The sequence below is a fragment of the Schistocerca serialis genome, chromosome 3 (assembly GCF_023864345.2).
Source record: "Schistocerca serialis cubense isolate TAMUIC-IGC-003099 chromosome 3, iqSchSeri2.2, whole genome shotgun sequence".
In the NCBI taxonomy this organism is placed as follows: Eukaryota; Metazoa; Arthropoda; class Insecta; order Orthoptera; family Acrididae; genus Schistocerca; species Schistocerca serialis.
This window is the reverse complement of record NC_064640.1, coordinates 110,231,516-110,253,595: the sequence shown is the minus strand read 5'-3', so window position 1 is coordinate 110,253,595 and position 22,080 is coordinate 110,231,516. Positions and strand designations below refer to the sequence as shown.

General features: G+C 37.7%; 1 protein-coding gene and 1 pseudogene across 1 annotated transcript in view; both read right to left on the bottom strand.

Annotated features, from left to right (window-relative positions):
* The window catches only part of LOC126471540 (uncharacterized), a 572,770-nt gene that overhangs the window by 39,191 nt on the left and 511,499 nt on the right, over positions 1-22,080 (bottom strand). The window contains exon 7 of the mRNA XM_050099767.1: positions 7,638-7,826. Within this exon, the coding sequence (XP_049955724.1) occupies positions 7,638-7,826 (189 nt within the window). The remainder of the gene's footprint in view (positions 1-7,637; positions 7,827-22,080) is intronic.
* Positions 20,094-20,211, bottom strand: LOC126472032 (5S ribosomal RNA; annotated as a pseudogene).

Here is a 22,080-nt window from a genome sequence, read left to right as displayed (position 1 = left end):
GTGGGACCAATGTTGCACTCACAGTCTTTGTTAGGTCCACCAAGAAATATTTGCTGAAGCTGACTTCATCAAAAGACTTCCACTCCTATCTCATTCCTGTGCACCTACCTCCAATTCTAGGAGACACAATGGGAGGATAGATAGTGTAAGATTGTGTTTGGGGTGAATCAGATTTTGTTCTGTTCTCAGTGGTGACCTTATAAGGCGTGCTCAAAAAGTAATGGGAATTTTGTTTTTCTTAAAGAATCTTTATTTATTCATCAACATCAGCTTTGTTGCCATTCAAATGAATCCCCTCAGATATAATACACATATGACTGTGGTTTTTCCAATCTTGGAAGCACTTCAGGAATTCAGTTTTTGTTATGGTGTTCAAGTTATTTCAGTGATTATGTTTTTATCTCGTCAATGATGAAAAAATTACATCTTTCCATAGTTCTCTTCAACCTCAGGAATCGAAAGAAGTTGGAGGGGGCCATGTCCAATGAATATGGTGACCAAGGCAACATAACACTTCTGTTTTTTGCCAAAAAATCATGAACAAACATCGAGCTGTGAGAGGGAGCATTATTGGGATACGATTTTCACAAGTTTTCCCAAAATTCTGGTCATTTTCTTCAGACTGCTTCATGCAAATGATGCATAGCTTCCAGGCAGTCTTCTTTACTGACTGTATGACCATGAGGAAGGAACTCATGATGCACTATCCCACTGTAATCAAAGAAAGCAGTGAGAAGAGCCTCCACATGTAATCAAACTTGTCAAATTTATTTTCGGTTTCTTGGGATGACTGGACCATAATTTCAACATCATAGACATATACCCATGTTTTGTCACTTGTTATAATCTTCTTTATGAGTTCTGGATCATTGTCCACTTCATTAAGCAATTCCTGAGCGATGTCTATACAACATCATTTTTGGTTGAAGCTCAACAATTTTTGAACAAACTTTGATGCTACTAACTTCATGCCCAAACCACCAAAAAAAAACTGATTAGCATGAGTCAAAGGATATACCAGGTGATCAAAAAGTCAGTATAAATTTGAAAACTGAATAAATCACGGAATAATGTAGATAGAGAGGTACAAATTGACACACATGCTTGGAATGACATGGGGTTTTATTAGAACCAAAAAAATACAAAAGTTAAAAAAATGTCCGACAGATGGTGCTTCATCTGATCAGAATAGCAATAATGAGCATAACAAAGTAAGACAAAGCAAAGATGATGTTCTTTACAGGAAATGCTCAATACGCCCACCATCATTCCTCAACAATAGCTGTAGTTGAGGAATAATGTTGTGAACAACACTGTAAAGCATGTCTGGAGTTACGGTGAGGCACTGGCGTCGGATGTTGTCTTTCAGCATTCTTAGAGATGTCAGTTGATCACGAAACACTTGCGACTTCAGGTAACCCCAAAGCCAATAATTGCACGGACTGAGATCTGGGGACCTGAGAGCCCAAGCATGACGAAAGTGGCGGCTGAGCACGCAATCATCACCAAACGACGCGCGTGAGAGATCTTTCATGCGTCTAGCAATATGGGGTGGAGCACCATCAGCGAAGCTTGGGATGATGCGATTCTGTAACATATCGGCGTACCTCTCACCCATCACGGTATGTTACAAAATCAAAATCACTCATTTCCTCGAAGAAAAAAGGCCCGATAACGGTAGATGTGGTAAATCCAACCCATACCATGACTTTCTCGTTGTGCAATGGAGTTTCCACGACTGTTCTAGGATTTTTGGTTGCCCAAATTCTGCAGTTGTGAGCGTTGACAGACCCTCTGAGCGTGAAATGAACTTCATCGGTCCACAACACGTTACTCAACCAATTGTCATCTTCCGCCATCTTTTGAAACCCCCACACCGCAAATGCCATCAGCTTCACTAAATCGCCAGGTAACAGTTCATGATGCCGATCGATTTTGTATGGATAGCACGGAGGTTACGCCTCAGTGCCAACCAAACATTAGAGTATGGAATGCCGGTGCGACGTGCTACTGCACGAACGCTGACTTCCCCATGCATAGACGAACCCGCTACAGTCTCCATTTCTTCCTCAACTGTCTCAGCAGCATTACACCTTGTGCTCAGTCGGCCACTACGGAGTCTATAGTCTACACAACCCGTGGCTTCGTACTTCGAAATCATTCTCGCCACAGCTGCATTTGTCTACGGACCTTTACCCATTCGAATCCCCTTCCTATGGCGATAGGATCGTAACACTGAACTAGCACATTCCCCATTCTGATAATACAGCTTCACTAAAAGCGCCTTTTCAGGTAACATCAACATGCTGCGACTGCTGGCGCATCTGATTCTCTCTCTCATTACAGCTCCTTTTATACACGATTGTCATGCGCAGTCACTGATGTTCTGCTGTCCAGTGCCATCTGTCAGACATTTTGTGAACTTTGTTTCTTTTTGGTTGTATTGTATTGTATTGTATTTTTATTGATCCAGGCAATCATAGTATTGTACAGCTGTACATATGATATTGGATAGGTCAAGAGAGCTATTTACAGTAATTTTTACAAATTGATGTTTACATTATTTTGTAGCAAGGAAATTATCTATCATCAACAAAACAGTTAATACAAATCAAAGAGATGTGAGGTTTTACATACGATATTGGATAGGTCAAGGGAACATATTTGCAGGTAATATTTAATAAATTGATTTTACATTATTTTGCAATGAGGAAGTTAGCTATCTTTAACAAAACAGTAAATGCAAATGTTGTATGGTAAAATACAAACAGCCAATACAAATGTAATAGTAAAGTAGTCCAGTGTATTTAATAGACATGCACAGTATATAATTTTCAGACCTAATTGAACATTTATCATATTTTTTACATTTTTAACCCCTTTCAAAAAAAATGATCAAGTGCATAAAAGCAATGGTCCAAGAGATATTTTTTTAACTTATGTGTGAAGGCTCTTGGGTTCTTTATTGCTTTGATTTCATTGGGTAAATTATTATACATTTTTATCCCAACATTTAAAACACTTTTTTTGGTAGCAGGTAGTTCTGGACTGAATCATATGTAGGTCAGATTGCTGCCTTGTTGCATAGTTATGAATATCTCCATTGAATTTTAGTGTGCAGTCATTGTTTAACAGGTATGACTTGACAAATGAGACGATATTATAAATGTAAGCAGAGGGCAGTGTCATAATGCCATTTGTTTTGAAATGTTGTCTGCATGATTCGTTATGTCTTAGATTACATATTATGCGTATTGCCATTTTTTGCATTTTGAAAATATATCTACCTCCAGGTGAGTTCCCCCAAAATATGATTCCATACTGTAATGTAGAATGGAAGTAAGCATAATATACATGTATGAGAACAGATTTTGTGACTGATTTTTTGAGTATCCTTAAAATGTAACACACAGTTGAGAGCTTTTTTGAGATATAATTTGTGTGTGTCTCCCACTTAAGATTTTCTGCAAGCCATATGCCAAGAAACTTGACAGAGTCCACACACATAAGCTCTTGGTTATTTAGAATCACATCAGGCATTTCTTGTTTTTGGGGTGAGAGTCTGAAGTTGATGTAGGTTGTTTTCTGTATGTTTATAATCAGTTTGTTCTCGTTGAACCATTTGCTGAGTGACGACATAAGCGGTTTAATTATTTGGTTGTGGTCCTCTGTATCAGTACCCATTATTAGAATACTTGTGTCATCGGCAAATAGTGTGGTATGTCCTGTAGCAAGCTTTGTGCTTATATCATCAATGTATAGCAGAAACAGTATGGGTCCCAGGATTGAGCCTTGTGGCACACCATATCTAATAGGCATTGTGTCAGAGGAGTGGACAGTAGATTGATGGGTGGTTGTATTCTTTTTTTCAAAATGAATTTCAACTTTTTGAAATCTGTTTGACAGGTAAGATTCTAACCATTTGTTTGCAATTCCTCTTATACCTTTATTTGCTAACTTCTTAAGGAGTATGGTATGGTCAATTACATCAAACGCTTTGGATAAATCTAAAAAGATACCAGTAGTGATTTCCTTATTATCCAGTGCTTTTAAGGTTTCGTTGAGATATTCATAAATAGCTGTGGTAGTTGTCTTTTGCTTTCTAAAACCATGCTGGTGTTTTGTCAGTAAGGATAGTTTATTAGTAAAGTCTTCCAATCTGGTGTAAAATAATTTTTCAAATATTTTGGAGAATGAGCTGAGTTGTGCTATGGGCCAGTAATTGGCTACACCATTTTTAGAGCCCTTTTTGTGAAGTGGGGTAATTTTAGAAGTCTTTAGTAGGTCAGGGAAAACTCCGTTTGTAAAAGATGCATTTATTATGTGGGTTAGGGGTTCTACAATGGATTCTCCACATTTCTTAACAATTAAATCAGGAATATTGTCACTACCACATGAGTACTTATTCTTTAGTCCTTTTATAACTGTAAGTACTTCAGGATTGGAGACTTTGTGAAGAAACATTGATGCCTGTACCGGTGCGGTTTCTATTAGTGTTTGGTGTTGAGCATTTGGTCTGTGGCAGTTGTTCTTTATCAGGTTTTCTGCTATTTTGCTAAAATAGTCATTAAAACCATTTACTATTTTTTGGGGATCTGATGTGACTTCATCATTTAGGTTTAGTTTTAATGTTTTGTTTATAACATGCTGCTTACTGCTTGTTTCATTTTTTGCAACCGTCAACAAGCCTTTCATTTTATTGTTAGATTCCTTTATAAATTTATCATTGTATAATTTTTTTGCTTGTTGGATAACTTTCCTATAGATTGCAAAATAGGTCTTACAATATGACCTAAACTGATCATCGACATCATGGTGTTTCATGTGATTTTTTAAGTCACGCTTTTTTTGGCTGGAAATCCTTATCCCTTTTGTTACCCATGAGTTTGTGTGTTTGTTTCCGATTTTCCTGGATTTCAGTGGAAATGCAGTATTGAAGTGTTGGAGATATGTTTCATGGAAGGAATTAAATATGTAGTTTACATCATTTTCTTTATAGACCTCTGCCCAGTTTTCAGGCCTTAACAGATGGTTAAAAAGCCTTATATTATCATCATTAAATTGCCTTTGCATTTTAGTTATTGTGGGATATTGTCCTATGTAATTTAAAATCGCTGTTAGTATTTGGGCTTCATGGTCACTGTAATCTGTGCTGATGACTTCGATTGAGTGGTGCAGTTTGTCTGTGTTTATGAAAATCTGATCTAGAGCTGTTTTTGAATTTTTTGTGATCCTGGTTGGTGTGTTTACAGTTGGGGATAGGTTGAATGAATTTGTAATATTCAACAATTCGTCTTTGTTTTTTCCAGGTGTGAGGAAGTCAATATTAAAGTCTCCACTTATTAATAGATTTTTGTTTAGTGAGTGAATTTTTGTGAGTAGTGCTTCGAGGGAGTGTTTGAAGGTTTGGATGTTCCCATCAGGGGCTCTATATACATTCAGTATCAATAGGTTATAGTCTGTTAAGATAATTAAGGAGGATTCAAAGTCTGTTTCTATTTGCATATTATTGTACTTTGTGAGGCTTTTATATCTTAAATATTTTTTGACATAGACTGCTGTACCACCTCCCTTACTTTTGTTCCGACAAGACTAATAAAACCCCATGTCATTCCAAGCATGTGTGTCAATTTTCACCTCTCTAGCTACATTATTCTGTGGTTTATTAATTTTTCAAATTTATATTGACTTTTTGATCACCCTGTACTAACATCATCAGCAATCTCTCTGATGGTGATTCAGTGATTTTTCAAAACCAATTTCTTTAGTGCTTTGACACTCTTGTGAGTAATTGATGTGCTAGGGCATCCAGGATGATTGTCATCTTCAATGTCTTCTCAGCCCTCTTTGAAGCATTTGTACTACTCATAAACTCTTGTCTTACTCACAATAGATTTGCCAAAAACCATAGGCAACATTTTGAATGTGGTGCTGTACTTTATTCTATATTTCAAGTAAAATCTAATCCAAATTCTTTGATCCCCTTTTTCTCACATAAAAATTTGCTGAGCATTTGAAAACACATATAATCTTTTTGACTGTAATAAAAAAAAAAAAAAAAAAAAAAAAAAAAGCTTAATATTCAAAACAAATGAAAACGCAAACATACAATGAGAACGTGTGTACCCACAAGATAATAAAATTTTTGAAAAATCAGCTGTATAAAGCCTGTGAAATTAATGAATGTATGTATAGTGATAACTGGGAAAGTGGTCATTACCCCAATTTGTGAGAGCAAGGTGAATTTTTGAGCCTTTCAGCCAAACACAGTGTTTTCCATATGAAAAATGCACTAACGTTTTGGTTAGTACACTTTGTTCCATTTTTTCCAGTAAGTAGATTCAATCCGTGAAGTATAATTCTGTTAGGTCTGCAAAATATCCATTTATGGCTGCCTTTTCATTGCTCTCAAAACATTTTCTAGTTGCTAATATATATAGATGGGAAGCAGTCCTATATTTGGGAAATAAGATGAATTTTCTAGCAATCTGTGAAAATTTATAGGAAGATGCATTGTTCTAATACAAGATTATTATTGTTTTATTGTTTCAATGTATGCCTCTGCTCACATATTTATTTATTTATCAATTAGTTGGCCCAGGAGACTTATGTAGTATTCACCGGTTATCATTTAGCCCTTTGTTGTGTAATTAGCAAAGAAGAATCTTAGAAAACACTGTCCATAATGTTTCTCTTGCTGCCAAATGAAATAAAACTTCATCCCTTTTTTCCAGGGCTGCTGACTTCTACCTACTGCTTTGATCAATATTTCATGCAATAGTGTGAAGTAGTGGATCTCTGTCTAAACCTCTCTAAGAGACCTGCACACAAAAGTAGTTTGATTCTATTTAAAATAAGCCAAACATTGCTGAGAAACTAGTGTTTGCCTTTGCTTTTGATCAGAATTCTACAAATGCAGCCCCCATTTGCACAAAACTTTCTCATAGTTCTTTTCAGTTAAAAGTGTATTAAGAATTTCTTGTGACATGGCTTTGATGTCAATTATTTCATACACTTTTATGTACTGATTTTCAGTTCTTTATTGTACGCTTTCCTGACATTTTCCTTTGTGGTGGCAGTTTATCCATTGCACTTGATATTACTTTAATAAGCCGAATAAGAAAAATAAATACACAAATCTATTTGATGCTTGACTTACATAATTATGCACTGTTTACCAACAAAAATAAACTTCATTAATATCAGTGACATCTTTGTACCAGCCCATGACTTTTTTGTTTATGCTCATATCAGGCAATGGAACACAAAATGGTTTCATTCATCATCATCTTTTATTAACCTGACACGTTCCACATCATTACGAAGTGTCGTATTCATGATCTATGGAACAAGTATTAATCTAATCTAATCTATTCATGGTGTTCAGATCCATAGCCTGAAACAATATTGTACACGTGTGGTTTCCAGCAAGGGAACAGTGGAGTGTTCAGGATAGATCCAGAATGCCATTCAGTCCATTCTACACTCATAGAAAATTTAAAATAGGTGCTGGTGAAATTAAAAGCAAGGATTGCAAGACTGAGACTGCAAAGGGAATTCCACTGTTAAATGCAGAAGAGAGAGTGGATAAGTGGAAAAAGTACACACAGGGTTTTCAAAAGGAGGAAGGAACTTACTGTCTGCAGAATTTATCCAAAATATTGAATCCTCAGCTTGTCTGTACTCAACACGGCACGTATTTGGAGAGCGAAGAATACAAATAGAATAATCCAGATTGCTTTGGTAGTGTCCCTGCCCATGGTAATAATTAAAACTTTGGATGCTTCCGGATAGCTCTGTGTAATACTGCAAACAGCCTTGTGGAGCTAAAAAACAAAACAATCACTAAATTAAACATGAAACTATTGCTCACATTTAGGCAAGACAGTTGAGCACTAGTATGGAAATTTACTTCAAGTAACAAGCACAAGTTAAGTTTATCCTATTACAGATATGTGCGATTGTGAGTTCGCTACCGCATGACACAAGTATAGTCTAAGCAATATAATTCACAGCTAATTTAATTTTTACTCTATCCTCGCCCCTCCATTCCCCAGAATCTGTCCAGATTTGAATTTTTTTGAATCTTTGGCCAAGATTCATGATACTTCTTTAAATACACAAGATATGGTTTTCTTGGTGGTGTTAAGAGTGTGACATTTTGAACATCAATACAAATGAACAAAGTCAGTAGATTCTATGTCATTAATCTGAAACACAGAGTACTGTGTGAGGATCACCTATGATGAAATGTAAAAATTTATATACATAACTAAAAATGGATGGCATGTTTATATACTTTTCTGTGTGACAATTTACATGTCGAAAATATTTAAAGATGACGTATTATATGTGACTGTATCTAAAAAATCATAGCTTATGTTGGTCTGCAAGATTTTACAGGATGAGCGAAAAATTCACTATGAGTGAAAAATATTTACTTTTAGATTTCAGCTCCATCTATTGGAGGCGATTTTGAACTACAATGTGGAAACAAACATAGCACTCATTGGGCCTGCGAAAGACTTCAAAAAGTCCCTTAAAGCAGGTTAAACACACAAAATCATAACATAAACTCACAATGTTATATCTATGTAAGTAATTTAATGTTTATTGAGTTTCAGGTGTTAACTTCTTAAAATGTAATGCTAAATAACAATATACGTATCACACTGCTGATACTACTGTCCTTTTTTTTTTAAATATCTGGATGCATACCAAAGCCATCTGTTGGCTAGTAAGCCATCATAATGCAATGAGGAAGTTTCTGATATTCTATCTACGTTTCTGAGCTATGTAGCAGATGCAATGGAGCTAGAAAAACTTATTTTGCATACTTGTAACTCTTTCTCAAATGGTGGTGACATTCTTCATGATATTCAGCCAGTTTGTAACAATTACTTCTTTCTGATTTCAGTGGTGATGAAAGCAGTACCAAATATGCTCCAGAGGATGACATAATATCCTGCATGCTTTCACAGATTCCAGTACTTGATGCATTGCTAGTAAGTAGGAAATTTATTTCTTATTATATGTATGGGAATTCTGAAGTTTGGTTATAAATGCTTGAAATTAAATGTTTTTTTCAATTTCCATAGCAAGACTCACTGCAAAATGAAAATCATCTGAAGAGCATGAAGAGGGAGCTGAATGCGCTGTTACAGAACATTACACAGTCTGCAATGCAAAATTACCTGAAAATAGCAGTAATGAAGATTGTGTGCTTCAACCACCTCCAGAGAAGTTTACTGCTGACAGTGATCATGAAATAAAGTAGCTTTTAAAGTATATTTGTGGCTGTCAGCAGACTTACACTGGGAAACAGTGTAATGATAAATTCTCTTAGAGTGAATTTAAGCACATATTTGAAACTAATTCTCTTTGGTTATCACAGTAATAGCTACAATCCACTCTACCTTTTCATTCTTGGACAAATACCTTTACTTTCTTCAGTTGGTACCTTAACTGTTTCTTTAAAAAAGTAGATGATGAAGGACAGATAACATTCTAGCACAAGCTAAGTGATAAATGGTATTCCACTTTGAACCTCAGCCCAAACAAGACATGCACAAAACAAATTGAATATAAGTAGTCCCTAAGCCCCTATGTTCATTGGTGTGATGTAGAGATGGGCACTCTACAGTGATGTGAGCCACCATCAGTGAAGCATTGCAGTCATATTTGGGAGAAGGAGGTTGGATAGTCGAACAGGAGAAAACCATAATTCAGATGGGGATGACCAATACAAAGCCAAGATAAGACAGAAGAGTCTTTACAGGACAAATGGAAAGAGGAATGCCACACTGTATTGATCTACATGATGGCATGCAGTTTGATGGAGGGAGTAGTATCCCAACACTCCTTGCTCTGGCTGTGGTGGATTTCAAGTCTTATCTGTGCTCGCAAATCAGTGACTGATATCCACATTACCAATGGTGGCCATATGGTTGATTTCCTGGTTAAGCAACCAGTTACCTCATTCCCCAGGAATCCTATATGACTTGGGATCCAGAGGAATACCACCAAGGAGTATGGCTGCCATCATAAAGAGAGTCACGGATGGTGGACAGTTTGAGGAGGTGAGGACAGAATTGCTCAGTAGCCTCAGATTGCTCATTGTGTCACTGCATACCAAAGATTGATTGTGAGTTTTCATTTTGATGAAATAAAGGGCTCTAGCAATAGCTACCAGTTTCTCTGTGAAGACACTACAGTCGCCTTGTAAATAGTATTGTTCCTGACCTTCATAAAGTGTGAGAGCATATCCCATTTTTATGCTATTTTAGAACCATCTGTATAAATGATTTCAGTGCCTTGGTATTCCTAGAAGACTGAGAGGGAGGTACATCAGAAAACACTAGGGGTGACAGATTTTAAGTCCTTGGAATAGGTCTGATTAGTGTACTAGGAAGAACATGTAGTTAGTGTCACCTTATGGGTACATAGAGGCAAAAGGTGGAGATTTCTATGAAGAATAGGACTGTAATGATGTCAAGATGTTGGTTCATCAAGTAGAGATCTGGCTCTAGACGGACCATGGTATGGTAACAATAATTCATGATCCATGTTTTAATGTGGTACTCCTAAAAGACATGGTAGAATGTCAAAGAAGACATTAATTGTGTGGCACCTTGAAGTTGATGCTTGGCTAAGGCCACAGACAGAGCTGTACCAAATGTGTAACTCATCAACATAAAGAGCAGGAGTGACTATCACACCCATGGAATCCACAGTCTGCTAGTGGCTATAAGCTCTGAGGGAGGCCATTCCCTGGGACTGTGAAGAATTTAGTGAATCACTGGCTCTAAACTAAAACAATTATGGTGACAGAAAGTTGGGGTTACAATTCAATAAAACAGTGGAGTGAGGTTGGTGTATGGCAGTACCAAGCAGTATTGTATGCTTTATGCGAGTAAAAATGGGCAGCTGTAATTTGTTGGTACTTGGTAAAAGCATACTAGATTGATGTTTCCAACTGCACCAGATGATCAGTTTTACACTGCCCTTCCCAGAAGCCACAGATTATTTATTTACCATTGACCACCTGAGGTGGAATAGGCATTTTACATTGATAGCAGCTTACATTTCCCTTCAATAGTACCTTAAAACTAAATGAGCAGTACATATTTCAAGTAGAACCAACAAATGATAGGATAAACAATAAAATAATAAATAAATACAATCGATGAAATCACATAATGAAAACTTTAAAAATTAATGTCATTTGATTTTATATTCATAAGTTCAATTATACCTTAAAAAAGGATTAATAAGTAACCAATGTAATAGCTTGCATCTGAAGCTAGTTATGTGAGCTGACTGAGCAGGAAATGGAAATTTATTAAATATCACCATGTGGCATGGACTCAACTAATGTCTGAAGTAGTGCTGGAAAGAATTCATACCATGAATCCTGCAGGGCTGTCCATAAATCTGTAAGAGTATGAGGGGGTGGAGATCTCTTCTGAACAGCATGTTGCAGGGCATCCCAGATATGCTCGATAATGTTCATGACTGGGGAATGTGATGGCTAGCGGCAGTGTTTAAACTCAGTAGAGTATTCCTGGAGCTACTCTGTAGCAATTCTGGACGTGTGTGGTGTTGCATTGTCCTGCTGGAATTGTTCAAGCCTGTTGGACATGAGTGGACATGAATGGATGCAGGCAATCAGACAGGATGCTTGCGTACATTTTGCCTTTACTGTTACAGAGTCTCCACCAGCTTGAACAGTACCCTGCTGACATGCAGTGTCCATGGATTCATCAGGTCACCTCCATACTCTTATATGTCCATCTGATTGATACAATTTGAAATGAGACACATCCGACCATGCAATATGTTTCCAGACATCAGCAGTCCAATGTCAGTGTTGACAGGCCCTGCTGAGGCATAAAGCTTTGTGTTGTGCAGTTGTCGAGGGTATCCGCGAGGGCCTTCAGCTCTGAAAGCCCATATTGATGGCATTTCATTGAATGGTATGCACGCTGACACTTGTTGCTGGCAGAGCACTGAAATCTGCAGCAATTTGTGGAAGGGCTGCACTTCTGTCATGTTGAATGATTCTCTTCAGTCATTGTTGGTCCCATTCGTGCAGGATATTTTTCCACTCACAGCAATGTCTGAGATTTGATGTTTTACCGGATTGCTGATATTCATGATACACTCATGAAATCGTTGTATGGGAAAGTTCCCACTACATCACTACCTCGGAGATGCTGTGTCCGTCACTCATGCACCAACTATAACACCACATTCAAACTCACTTAAATCTTCGTAATCTGTCATTGTATCAGCAGTAACCAATCTAACAACTTTGTCAGACACTTGTTGTCTTATGTAGGCATTGCTGATCATAGCACCTTATTATGCCTGTTTCGATATCTCTGTATTTGAATACAGTTTCTTTGACATTTCTGAGTCTGTATGAATTTTCCTAGAATTTTTTACTTCTTTCAGTTCTACCTCTTTTGACAATCCTAGTATAATATGTTTTTTTTTTTTTTTTTTTTTTTTTTTTTTTTTTTTTTTTTTTTTTTTTTTTTTTTTTTTTTTTTTTTTTTCCCCCTCAGGGTTACAAAGCAGTGCATTTGATGAGAACCAGTTTAGTGCTGATTCCATGCCATCTTGAATTGTATTTTGCAGAACTAATGCATTGTCATGCTGAGCTAGCAGAGTTGTGTCATTGGCTAATAACAGAGTTGGGGACACAGTGGGGTAAATCATCGACTGCTTGTGAAACCCGTTTCAACATCTTGCAGCTGTGAGTGGCTGTTTCTATCAGAGACAAACTGTTTACTATTGTTTATGTATGATACAGTTACTGCTTATGCTGAGTCTTGTACACCATAGAATATACGTTTAACAAATAAGATGTCATGAGAAATACAGTCAAATTGCCTTTCTTAAATCACACAAAAGAAGTGAAACTTTATTTTTATTCTGAAAGCTGTTATCACTTCATGCATAATTGAGATAACAGCAATGGTAGTATTTCTTTCCTTGTGGAAGCCAAATTGACTACTAGAAAGTAGATTATGTGACTCAAAACAGTTGTTTAGTTGGTGATAGAAAGAAATTCAAATATTTTGGAGAAAATATGAACTAATGAAACTAGTTGGTAATTTTTGAGATCATGTTTGATCCTTTTTTGTAAGCTGGAATAACTGTCAATATTTTTAGTATTATAAGAAACAGGCCAAACTCTATAGATACCCACTAAAAAGCAAGGCCAATGGTTCACTAATCACACATACTGTTTTCCTAGTTATATAATTCGACACCCAAGAGTAGTTCATGCTCTTCGAGTTTGAGAATTTGGCCACTACATCTGTAATCTCAGAGGGTGTGATTGTCCTCCCCTTAAACCTATAGTTCCCATGTTGTTGTTGCTTAAGTAGATCAGTCACATTAGTACTTGCTGTTTTAATTTTGTTCCTAACATTGGTTACAGAATCAATAAACAAAAGATTAACTTTATCCATGACAAGAACTATGTTATGTTCATGATATGTACAATGCTTTTGTGCAACAACATTCCATGCAGCTTTGCATTTATGAGCACCTACAATTTACTTTTTGTATGTTGTTCTTTTTGCCATTCTAAGCTTAGTTCTGTAGGTTCTCTTACATTTCAGATAAGCTTCGTACAATTCATCTTTCTGCTCAGTTCAATATTTGGAAGCTTTACACTTATGGTACGAAGGTAACACATTTTGCCTGATGATGTTAAGTTTATACATGTACCACTTAATTTTCCTCTTTATAGGTTTGCTTTTATGACTAATTTTTAAAAGAGGAGGATACATACACCACAAATCAAAATAAATTTTAATGAAGCTCTCAAAAGCAGTTTCAGTTTCATTTATACCTGTTTGATACTGGTATATACAGTCCCAATCAATATTTCTAAGTTTCTGAATGAATTGGTGTACTACCTCTTCCTTCTGCTGCCCAACTCATGTCATCTTTTCCATAGCATTGGCACCTGCATTAGAGGGGAGTCTTTCAGTTTTGTTTTGGCTAAGCCTATGGACTGCTGGGTCATGGTCTGCAAATTCTCCACCAACATACTGATAGTGTTCAAATCGCTTCAAAGTTAACAATGATGTTATATATACATGCTCCACCATATGTGGAATTTCTGTTGCTACATTCTGAAGAGATTGAAAAATGACGTAGTGACTTGCTCACTCTTGTTTCCCATTTCTATGTTGAAGACCCCACAGACACCAATTTTTCTTTTAGATTTTAACAACTTTTTCATTATTAATTCAAAATTTTGAAAGAAAATACCCATGCCACCACTTGGTGATCTGTAGAGACTTGTAATGGTTAGGTTATAATCCACAAGATTTACACAGCTGAATTCCTCATCTGTTTCAGAACAGTATGAGCTAATATCAATTTTTGTAAATATTGTATCCTCTTTAACAAATATGCCTGCCCCACCATTTTTTTCACTTCTAACACATTAAATCTGCAGCAACATATCCCTGACGAATAAAGGGATCTACCTCATTACTCCTAAGCCTATGCTCTGATACACATATAAAATCTACTTTTTCATTACTGCAGAAATGCTCCAATTCCACAATTTATTCCTAATGCTACATAAATTCACTTGCACCACAGTTAGTGTTTTATTAATATGAGGATATTTTTCAGTCATATTTACAGTATTCAATGTCTCATTCTGTCCTGTGTGCTGGTGAAGTTCCAAAACTCCTTCAGAAGCACAAGTTTCCTGCACCTCATGGGTCATTCTCTGGACTGCGGCAAGTAATTTGCTGCTGCTGTTTTTCCATCTTTGTTTTCAGTGATGATGCTGTTGCTGTTACAGATATTTTGGTTGCTTGATCAGCCACTACTACTGTGCTCCCCTGTGAATTTCTGGTGTTTCTTTGAGATGTTTCTGGAGGCTGAGCAATGTTCACAAATGGTAGTCCATCATACATTGTATCAGGCACACTATCTGATCTTGTTCTTCTGATTCTTTTCTGTGTACTGGTGTCATTTGTGATATTTCCTTCCTTTATCAGCATCTTACAGTTAGCTTGGAGTGATGTAACTTCACTGGCAGCAGAAATTACATTTGATTATCCAGGAAACATACACTTTCTGTCCATGAGAGGTATGACTGTAGCATCACTGTGCACCTTTGCAGTCTTATTTACCATTTAGAAAACCTTCATTATCATAACATTTTTCCCTAGTCAATTTAGGTGAAAACCATGTGTAGTGTGGAATCTTTTCCCCAAACTGCTATCGTCAACAATTACTGCATTTTCAAAATGACTGTAGATATTCCACATCTCTGTATTAGCACTTTTAGTTTCTTCATTGACACATGATCACTCTGCAAAGTTCTCTTGATGTGGCACTAAAAAAATGATAACTTTTTTCCTCTCAGCTCAGATATTGTTCTGTGAGATTAAGAGATCTTTTTTCTCGTTCATTGTAAAATCATTCGATCCCACCATTACTTAATAAAGAAATCTTTTCTGGACTTACTGATGTGACTGAACTAAATTTCATAACTAGCTTTATTATACAAGTTAATTTATGACTGCTTTTACTCCTAAATTCAGTGGCTATACTTTGCCCTTGGCTGTCTGGGTTGAGTTCAATTTTACTTGTACTTGCTGTTTCGAGATTACCTATTTTTGGCTACCCTTTGCAGTACACAAGGTCCTGGTTTTCCACTGTGTTTTCTTTACTTTTCATTAAGGGAATCTGATAGTGCCTCAGGAGAACAACTTATCGCTGACAAATTATTGAGACCACTCTCACATTTGTTTTCTTAAATAGTGGCATAATATTCCATGTTCCTTCTCATTTACAAAGACATTTTGTTTTCATGTGGTTCACTTGACTTGGTCACAACACTATCACACTCCATTTTTTGGATTAACCTGAAAGTAATTTTCATGCACTACACTTAACTTCCAAGAGACCTCAGGGACCCAGTACTATTTACAGGTTGGCATCATCTCCAGCAATTTGTGTAGGATATTTGTAAGGTTGATTTGTTTATATCTATCAGTTGAAACTTGATTTTCTTGCCTGGTTTAGATACTGGAATGATGACACTGCCGTATCACTGTAAGGTGAAATCACCTCTAATCCAGCAGAATTAGCAATTAGCAGTTAGTGTTTACAATTGTACTTTGCAAAACAAAACAACACTAAACTAAAATAAACAAATATGTAGTGCATCTTTAAATTTATATGGAGGCAAACAACCTAAGTAAAATGAATTTAAAACTGCAACAAATTAAAATAAATCACTATCTCTGATGCTATACAGAAGAATGCAAGAGTAACTAAAGCATCAAATTTTGATATCTTCCCATATATTACATCAGAAAAAAGCACATGAAAGCAGTACATAATAATTAAAATAGGATACTGTGTCTATCTGTAACAAAAGTACAATCAAAACTACATATTCAATCAAAAGTGATAGTTGTTGCGTTAACACTTATGGTCGCACATGAGCATATCAACACAACAAAGGACTACAATATTCATTTCTGAATATCGTCTATGAAGCAGCTTTTCAGCACAAACACAAAGGTAATCCTAAGCCACTACAACACACAGTATTTGTGATCTACATGCATTCTTACTGAAAATTTTAAATATAACATGTTTCCATGCTTTGAGTATTTGATAGGATACTATTATCAGTAATATAATCACTGCAAATCTATTGGACATATAACTCGCTAGTTGAGACCACTGAGGAGGATTCAGGGAACCCAAAGTCTGGTGTAGTGCAGGTCAGAAATACCATCATGAAGGATTTGAATCTTGGAAATAAAATGCCTGCACTAGTTGCACTTTTATTTTAAATTTTGATTACCATGAGTGGTTTCAGCCACCAAGGCCATTACCTAGTGGTCATGTGTCTATTGTCATGAGAGCATGTCAATGGACATGTAACCATTGTGAGTGGTAAAAAAAAGTGTCACTGGTCCTGGCATTTTACTCCCAAGTAATACTACAATTGCAGTACTTGCACCACCATGTTCCATATACTGGCCAAGAAATTTACACTTGCTCTTGTGATTTTTTTGATAAGTGGTGCACCACAGGGAATTTGGTCTACCTCAGGTTTATCACCACTCTGTGTGTTAGCTACATCATAGCCATGCTAAAATTTGAGTAAGCTGCACTGGTGCCTGTGTTCTGTCAACTGCTCTCAGTAACATTGTGTGACTGGAACTGTACAGTCTCACTAGGTTTACTTTGCATCTTCTACCTCTCCACTCACAGAAAATTTTTGACCCTGTTCCACGGATTTTCTATGACTCTTTTCCTGCATTTTTTGAATCATAAAATACACTCCTGGAAATGGAAAAAAGAACACATTGACACCGGTGTGTCAGACCCACCATACTTGCTCCAGACACTGCGAGAGGGCTGTGCAAGCAATGATCACACGCACGGCACAGCGGACACACCAGGAACCGCGGTGTTGGCCGTCGAATGGCGCTAGCTGCGCAGCATTTGTGCACCACCGCCGTCAGTGTCAGCCAGTTTGCCGTGGCATACGGAGCTCCATCGCAGTCTTTAACACTGGTAGCATGCCGCGACAGCGTGGACGTGAACCGTATGTGCAGTTGACGGACTTTGAGCGAGGGCGTATAGTGGGCATGCGGGAGGCCGGGTGGACGTACCACCGAATTGCTCAACACGTGGGGCATGAGGTCTGCACAGTACATCGATGTTGTCGCCAGTGGTCGGCGGAAGGTGCACGTGCCCGTCGACCTGGGACCGGACCGCAGCGACGCACGGATGCACGCCAAGACCGTAGGATCCTACGCAGTGCCGTAGGGGACCGCACCGCCACTTCCCAGCAAATTAGGGACACTGTTGCTCCTGGGGTATCGGCGAGGACCATTCGCAACCGTCTCCATGAAGCTGGGCTACGGTCCCGCACACCGTTAGGCCGTCTTCCGCTCACGCCCCAACATCGTGCAGCCCGCCTCCAGTGGTGTCGCGACAGGCGTGAATGGAGGGACGAATGGAGACGATGAGAGTCGCTTCTGCCTTGGTGCCAATGATGGTCGTATGCGTGTTTGGCGCCGTGCAGGTGAGCGCCACAATCAGGACTGCATACGACCGAGGCACACAGGGCCAACACCCGGCCTTATGGTGTGGGGAGCGATCTCCTACACTGGCCGTACACCACTGGTGATCGTCGAGGGGACACTGAATAGTGCACGGTACATCCAAACCGTCATTGAACCCATCGTTCTACCATTCCTAGACCGGCAAGGGAACTTGCTGTTCCAACAGGACAATGCACGTCCACATGTATCCCGTGCCACCCAACGTGCTCTAGAAGGTGTAAGTCAACTACCCTGGCCAGCAAGATCTCCGGATCTGTCCCCCATTGAGCATGTTTGGGACTGGATGAAGCGTCGTCTCACGCGGCCTGCACGTCCAGCACGAACGCTGGTCCAACTGAGGCGCCAGGTGGAAATGGCATGGCAAGCCATTCCACAGGACTACATCCAGCATCTCTACGATCGTCTCCATGGGAGAATAGCAGCCTGCATTGCTGCAAAAGGTGGATATACACTGTACTAGTGCCGATATTGTGCATGCTCTGTTGCCTGTGTCTATGTGCCTGTGGTTCTGTCAGTGTGATCATGTGATGTATCTGACCCCAGGAATGTGTCAATAAAGTTTCCCCTTCCTGGGACAATGAATTCACGGTGTTCTTATTTCAATTTCCAGGAGTGTATTCTCACAGATGCCTCCCATGTTAAACAACTGAGTAAATGTTGTCTCATCAAAATTTTCAGTATCTTCTTCTTATCCTGGAAAATTTCACCCTTCTTCAGTTTGCAAATATTTAATATTAGAGGCAAGAGAGATACTTTACTTGTTTCTTGTCCAGATAAATCATTACTGTTATTGTAGTTGGATTAGGTTAGGAAAGATCCTCACAATTTATGTCATAATCACTATCATCTTTTCCATCTCATGACATGGATTTTCATCTTCTAATTCTGGCACTGGAAGAGAGTTTATTTCTGAAAGTTCACTACCTGTCATTGCTGGCACTTAAAATAACAGACTGCTCCACAATAATTTAAGAATTTGATTGCATCTCTTCTGATTGATCCTGTGATTCTGGCAGTTCTCTCTCCCTCTCTCTCTCTCTCTCCCTCTCTCTCCCTCTCTCTCTCTCTCTCTCTCTCTCTCTCTCTCTCTCTCTCTCTCTCTCTCTCTCTCTCTCTCCCCTTCGGTTTCCTAACATTCAACATTAGAAGCAGGAAGCAGGGCTTCATCCACTTCTCACATGGATAAAACAGTATCACTTTCTAGCTTATTTTGGGAAATATCTTCAGCTTTAGTCACAAATTTATTTCCCACCTAGTGCCATTAAATTTCCATCTAATTCCTCTGATTCACGTCCTACATGTACATTCCATTCCTTTTTACATTCTTCATGACTTAATTTGGTGACTCCTGTTTTATTTATTACTGAGTTTCATTACTTGCGGATTACTTCATCTTCATATTATTTTATTTTCCGTTAACTGATCGTTAATTATCACCTCTCAGTTTAAAAAGATCTTGGATTTAAATCAGTTATATCTTGTGGTTTAGAAGGGCTGTAAACTCTCTGGTTTTCTTAGTTTTGTAGTCAAAATAGCGTTTCTTAAACAGAGTTGAAACTTTAGATTGATTTTCATGTTGGATGGAGAATTCTTTTCTTATTTGCCAATTTTGTTCATTTCTTAGTAGGCCTAACGATTTAATAGCTGAAGTACAGTAGAAGTTGTTTATACTATGTTGATTTGCTGTATTTTGCCTTGTTTTTTGGACTATGATTTTATGAAACATAACTAAACTAAACTACACTAAACTCCATCCGAACAGACCATGAAGGCCCAATGGCACCAACCAGCCACCGTGTCATCCTCAGCCCACAGGCATCACTGGATGCGGATATGGAGGGGCACGTGGTCAGCACACCACTCTCCCGGCTGTATGTCAGTTTTTGTGACTGGAGCTGCTACTTCTCAAAGAAGTAGTTCCTCAGTTTGCCTCACAATAGCTGAGTAAACCCCACTTGCCAACAGCACTTGGCAGATCGGATGGTCACCCATCCAAGTGCTAGCCCAGCCTGACAGTGCTTAACTTCAGTGATCTGACAGGAACTGGTGTTAGCACTGCAGCAAGGCCATTGGAAATTTCATGGATCATAGTAAATTTTATTTTTAAGTGTCTCATTAGTCTTTTTTAAACTGTTGTTTTTCAAAAATTATTTATGTTTGGGAACAAGCTAGCAGGTCACATGCACTGTGGAACCAAGTAATAGCTTTACCCAGATGATAGAGGACACAAGGAATTTGTGTAAAGAATTTGACAAAGAGTATCAGGTTGTTGTAGCAGGTGGAGTGGGGAACAGCATTGAGGGTGACCTGGATGAAATAGGAGTAGCAATGAGTAGCAATGACACACACAAATGTGTGTTTTATTGAGGGCCTACTGAACCATGACCAGTCTGTGTCGACTTCAATGGAGATTTAGAAAATAATTCTGATAAGAAAGCTGATATGGAAACCTTGGATCCTACAATATAATATCAATAATTAACTTTTCAACATGGGTGGATAAAGCCAGTAGGGACCTAACTGATACCGTTTCCTTTACCTAAGCTTAAAGCAAGAAAATAGCAGTTTACCCAGTGACTAATGCTCTCTCTGACCTTAATGCACAGTTAGATATGATAAATAAGATAGTGTCCTACAGTATGGACAGTTCTCAGTGGAAATCAGTTAGAATAATTAATGACTCCAGGACAAATGTTTTTAAGAATACTGTACAAGAGATGACCTGGGGTGAAATTTATTATGAACCAAATGCTGACATAAAATTTAATCTCTTCCATATTAAATTGATATCATTATTTGAAAATAGCTTTTGGCATAAGATAATCAGAAAGGACATTAAACAGCCATGTAAGAAATCAAGATCACTAGACGGATTAAAGTATCTTGTGAAAGGGAAAGGGAAATGTATCTGTTGGACAGAACAAGCAGAAATCTTACAGTAGTTACACAGTATAAAAACCACTCAAAATTACTAAGAAAAGTTGTTAAAGAAAGTGAAGGAACATGTACCTAATGTCAGAAATGAGAAATTCTGATAACAGACTTAAGAGTGTATGGAATGTAGTGAAATGAGATGCAGGACAACCAATAACAGAACAAATATAGTAAAAAGTGTATGGACAAACAGATCAAGAGAAAAATCACAACAGTATGTTGAATGAGCAACTCTCATAAAATTCAGTGATATGAATGTATCACCAACATCTCCTCCTGAAATTAAGAAAATTGTACTAGTATATTCTTTCAAAAATAAAAGCTCATTTGGTTTTGATGGTGCTTTGAATAGAGCACTAAAGATTTGTTTCCATGTAATAAGTGGAATATGTAATGAATCACTAACACAAGGCATTTTTCCAGAGAGACTGAAATAGGCCACTATCAAATACCACATTAAGAAAACTGATAGGAGATATACCAATAACTACCAACCTGTTTCACTGCTGATATCATTTTCCAACATTATTGTGGAGGTGAAGTATTCTAAAGTACCTCACCTGAGCAACAGTAATATCCTCAGCAAATCACAGTTTGGATTTCAGAGGAGTTGCGCTACTGAGAGTGCCATTTACATGTTATTCACCAAATTCAGAAAGTGTTAAATAATAAAATAGTGCAGGTCAGCATTTTCTGCTGCCCATCTAAGGCATTTGACTGTGGGAATCACAGAATTTTCCTAGATCCATTGAAGTTTTATTGGACTGATTTTATAGCCAACCAATTGATAATGTCTTAGTAACTCAACCAATGTAGTCCAAGGACATTATTCTGACTGGGGAGAAATCACTATGGGTTTCCTCAAGGCTAAATCATAGGTCCACTATTGGTCCTCATATATGTAAATTATCTTGTGTGTAATATACAACAAACAGAATGAGTTGTTTTTGCAGATGATAATAGTATTGTAATCAGTCAAAGCATACACACAGAAACAGGAGAAATGATA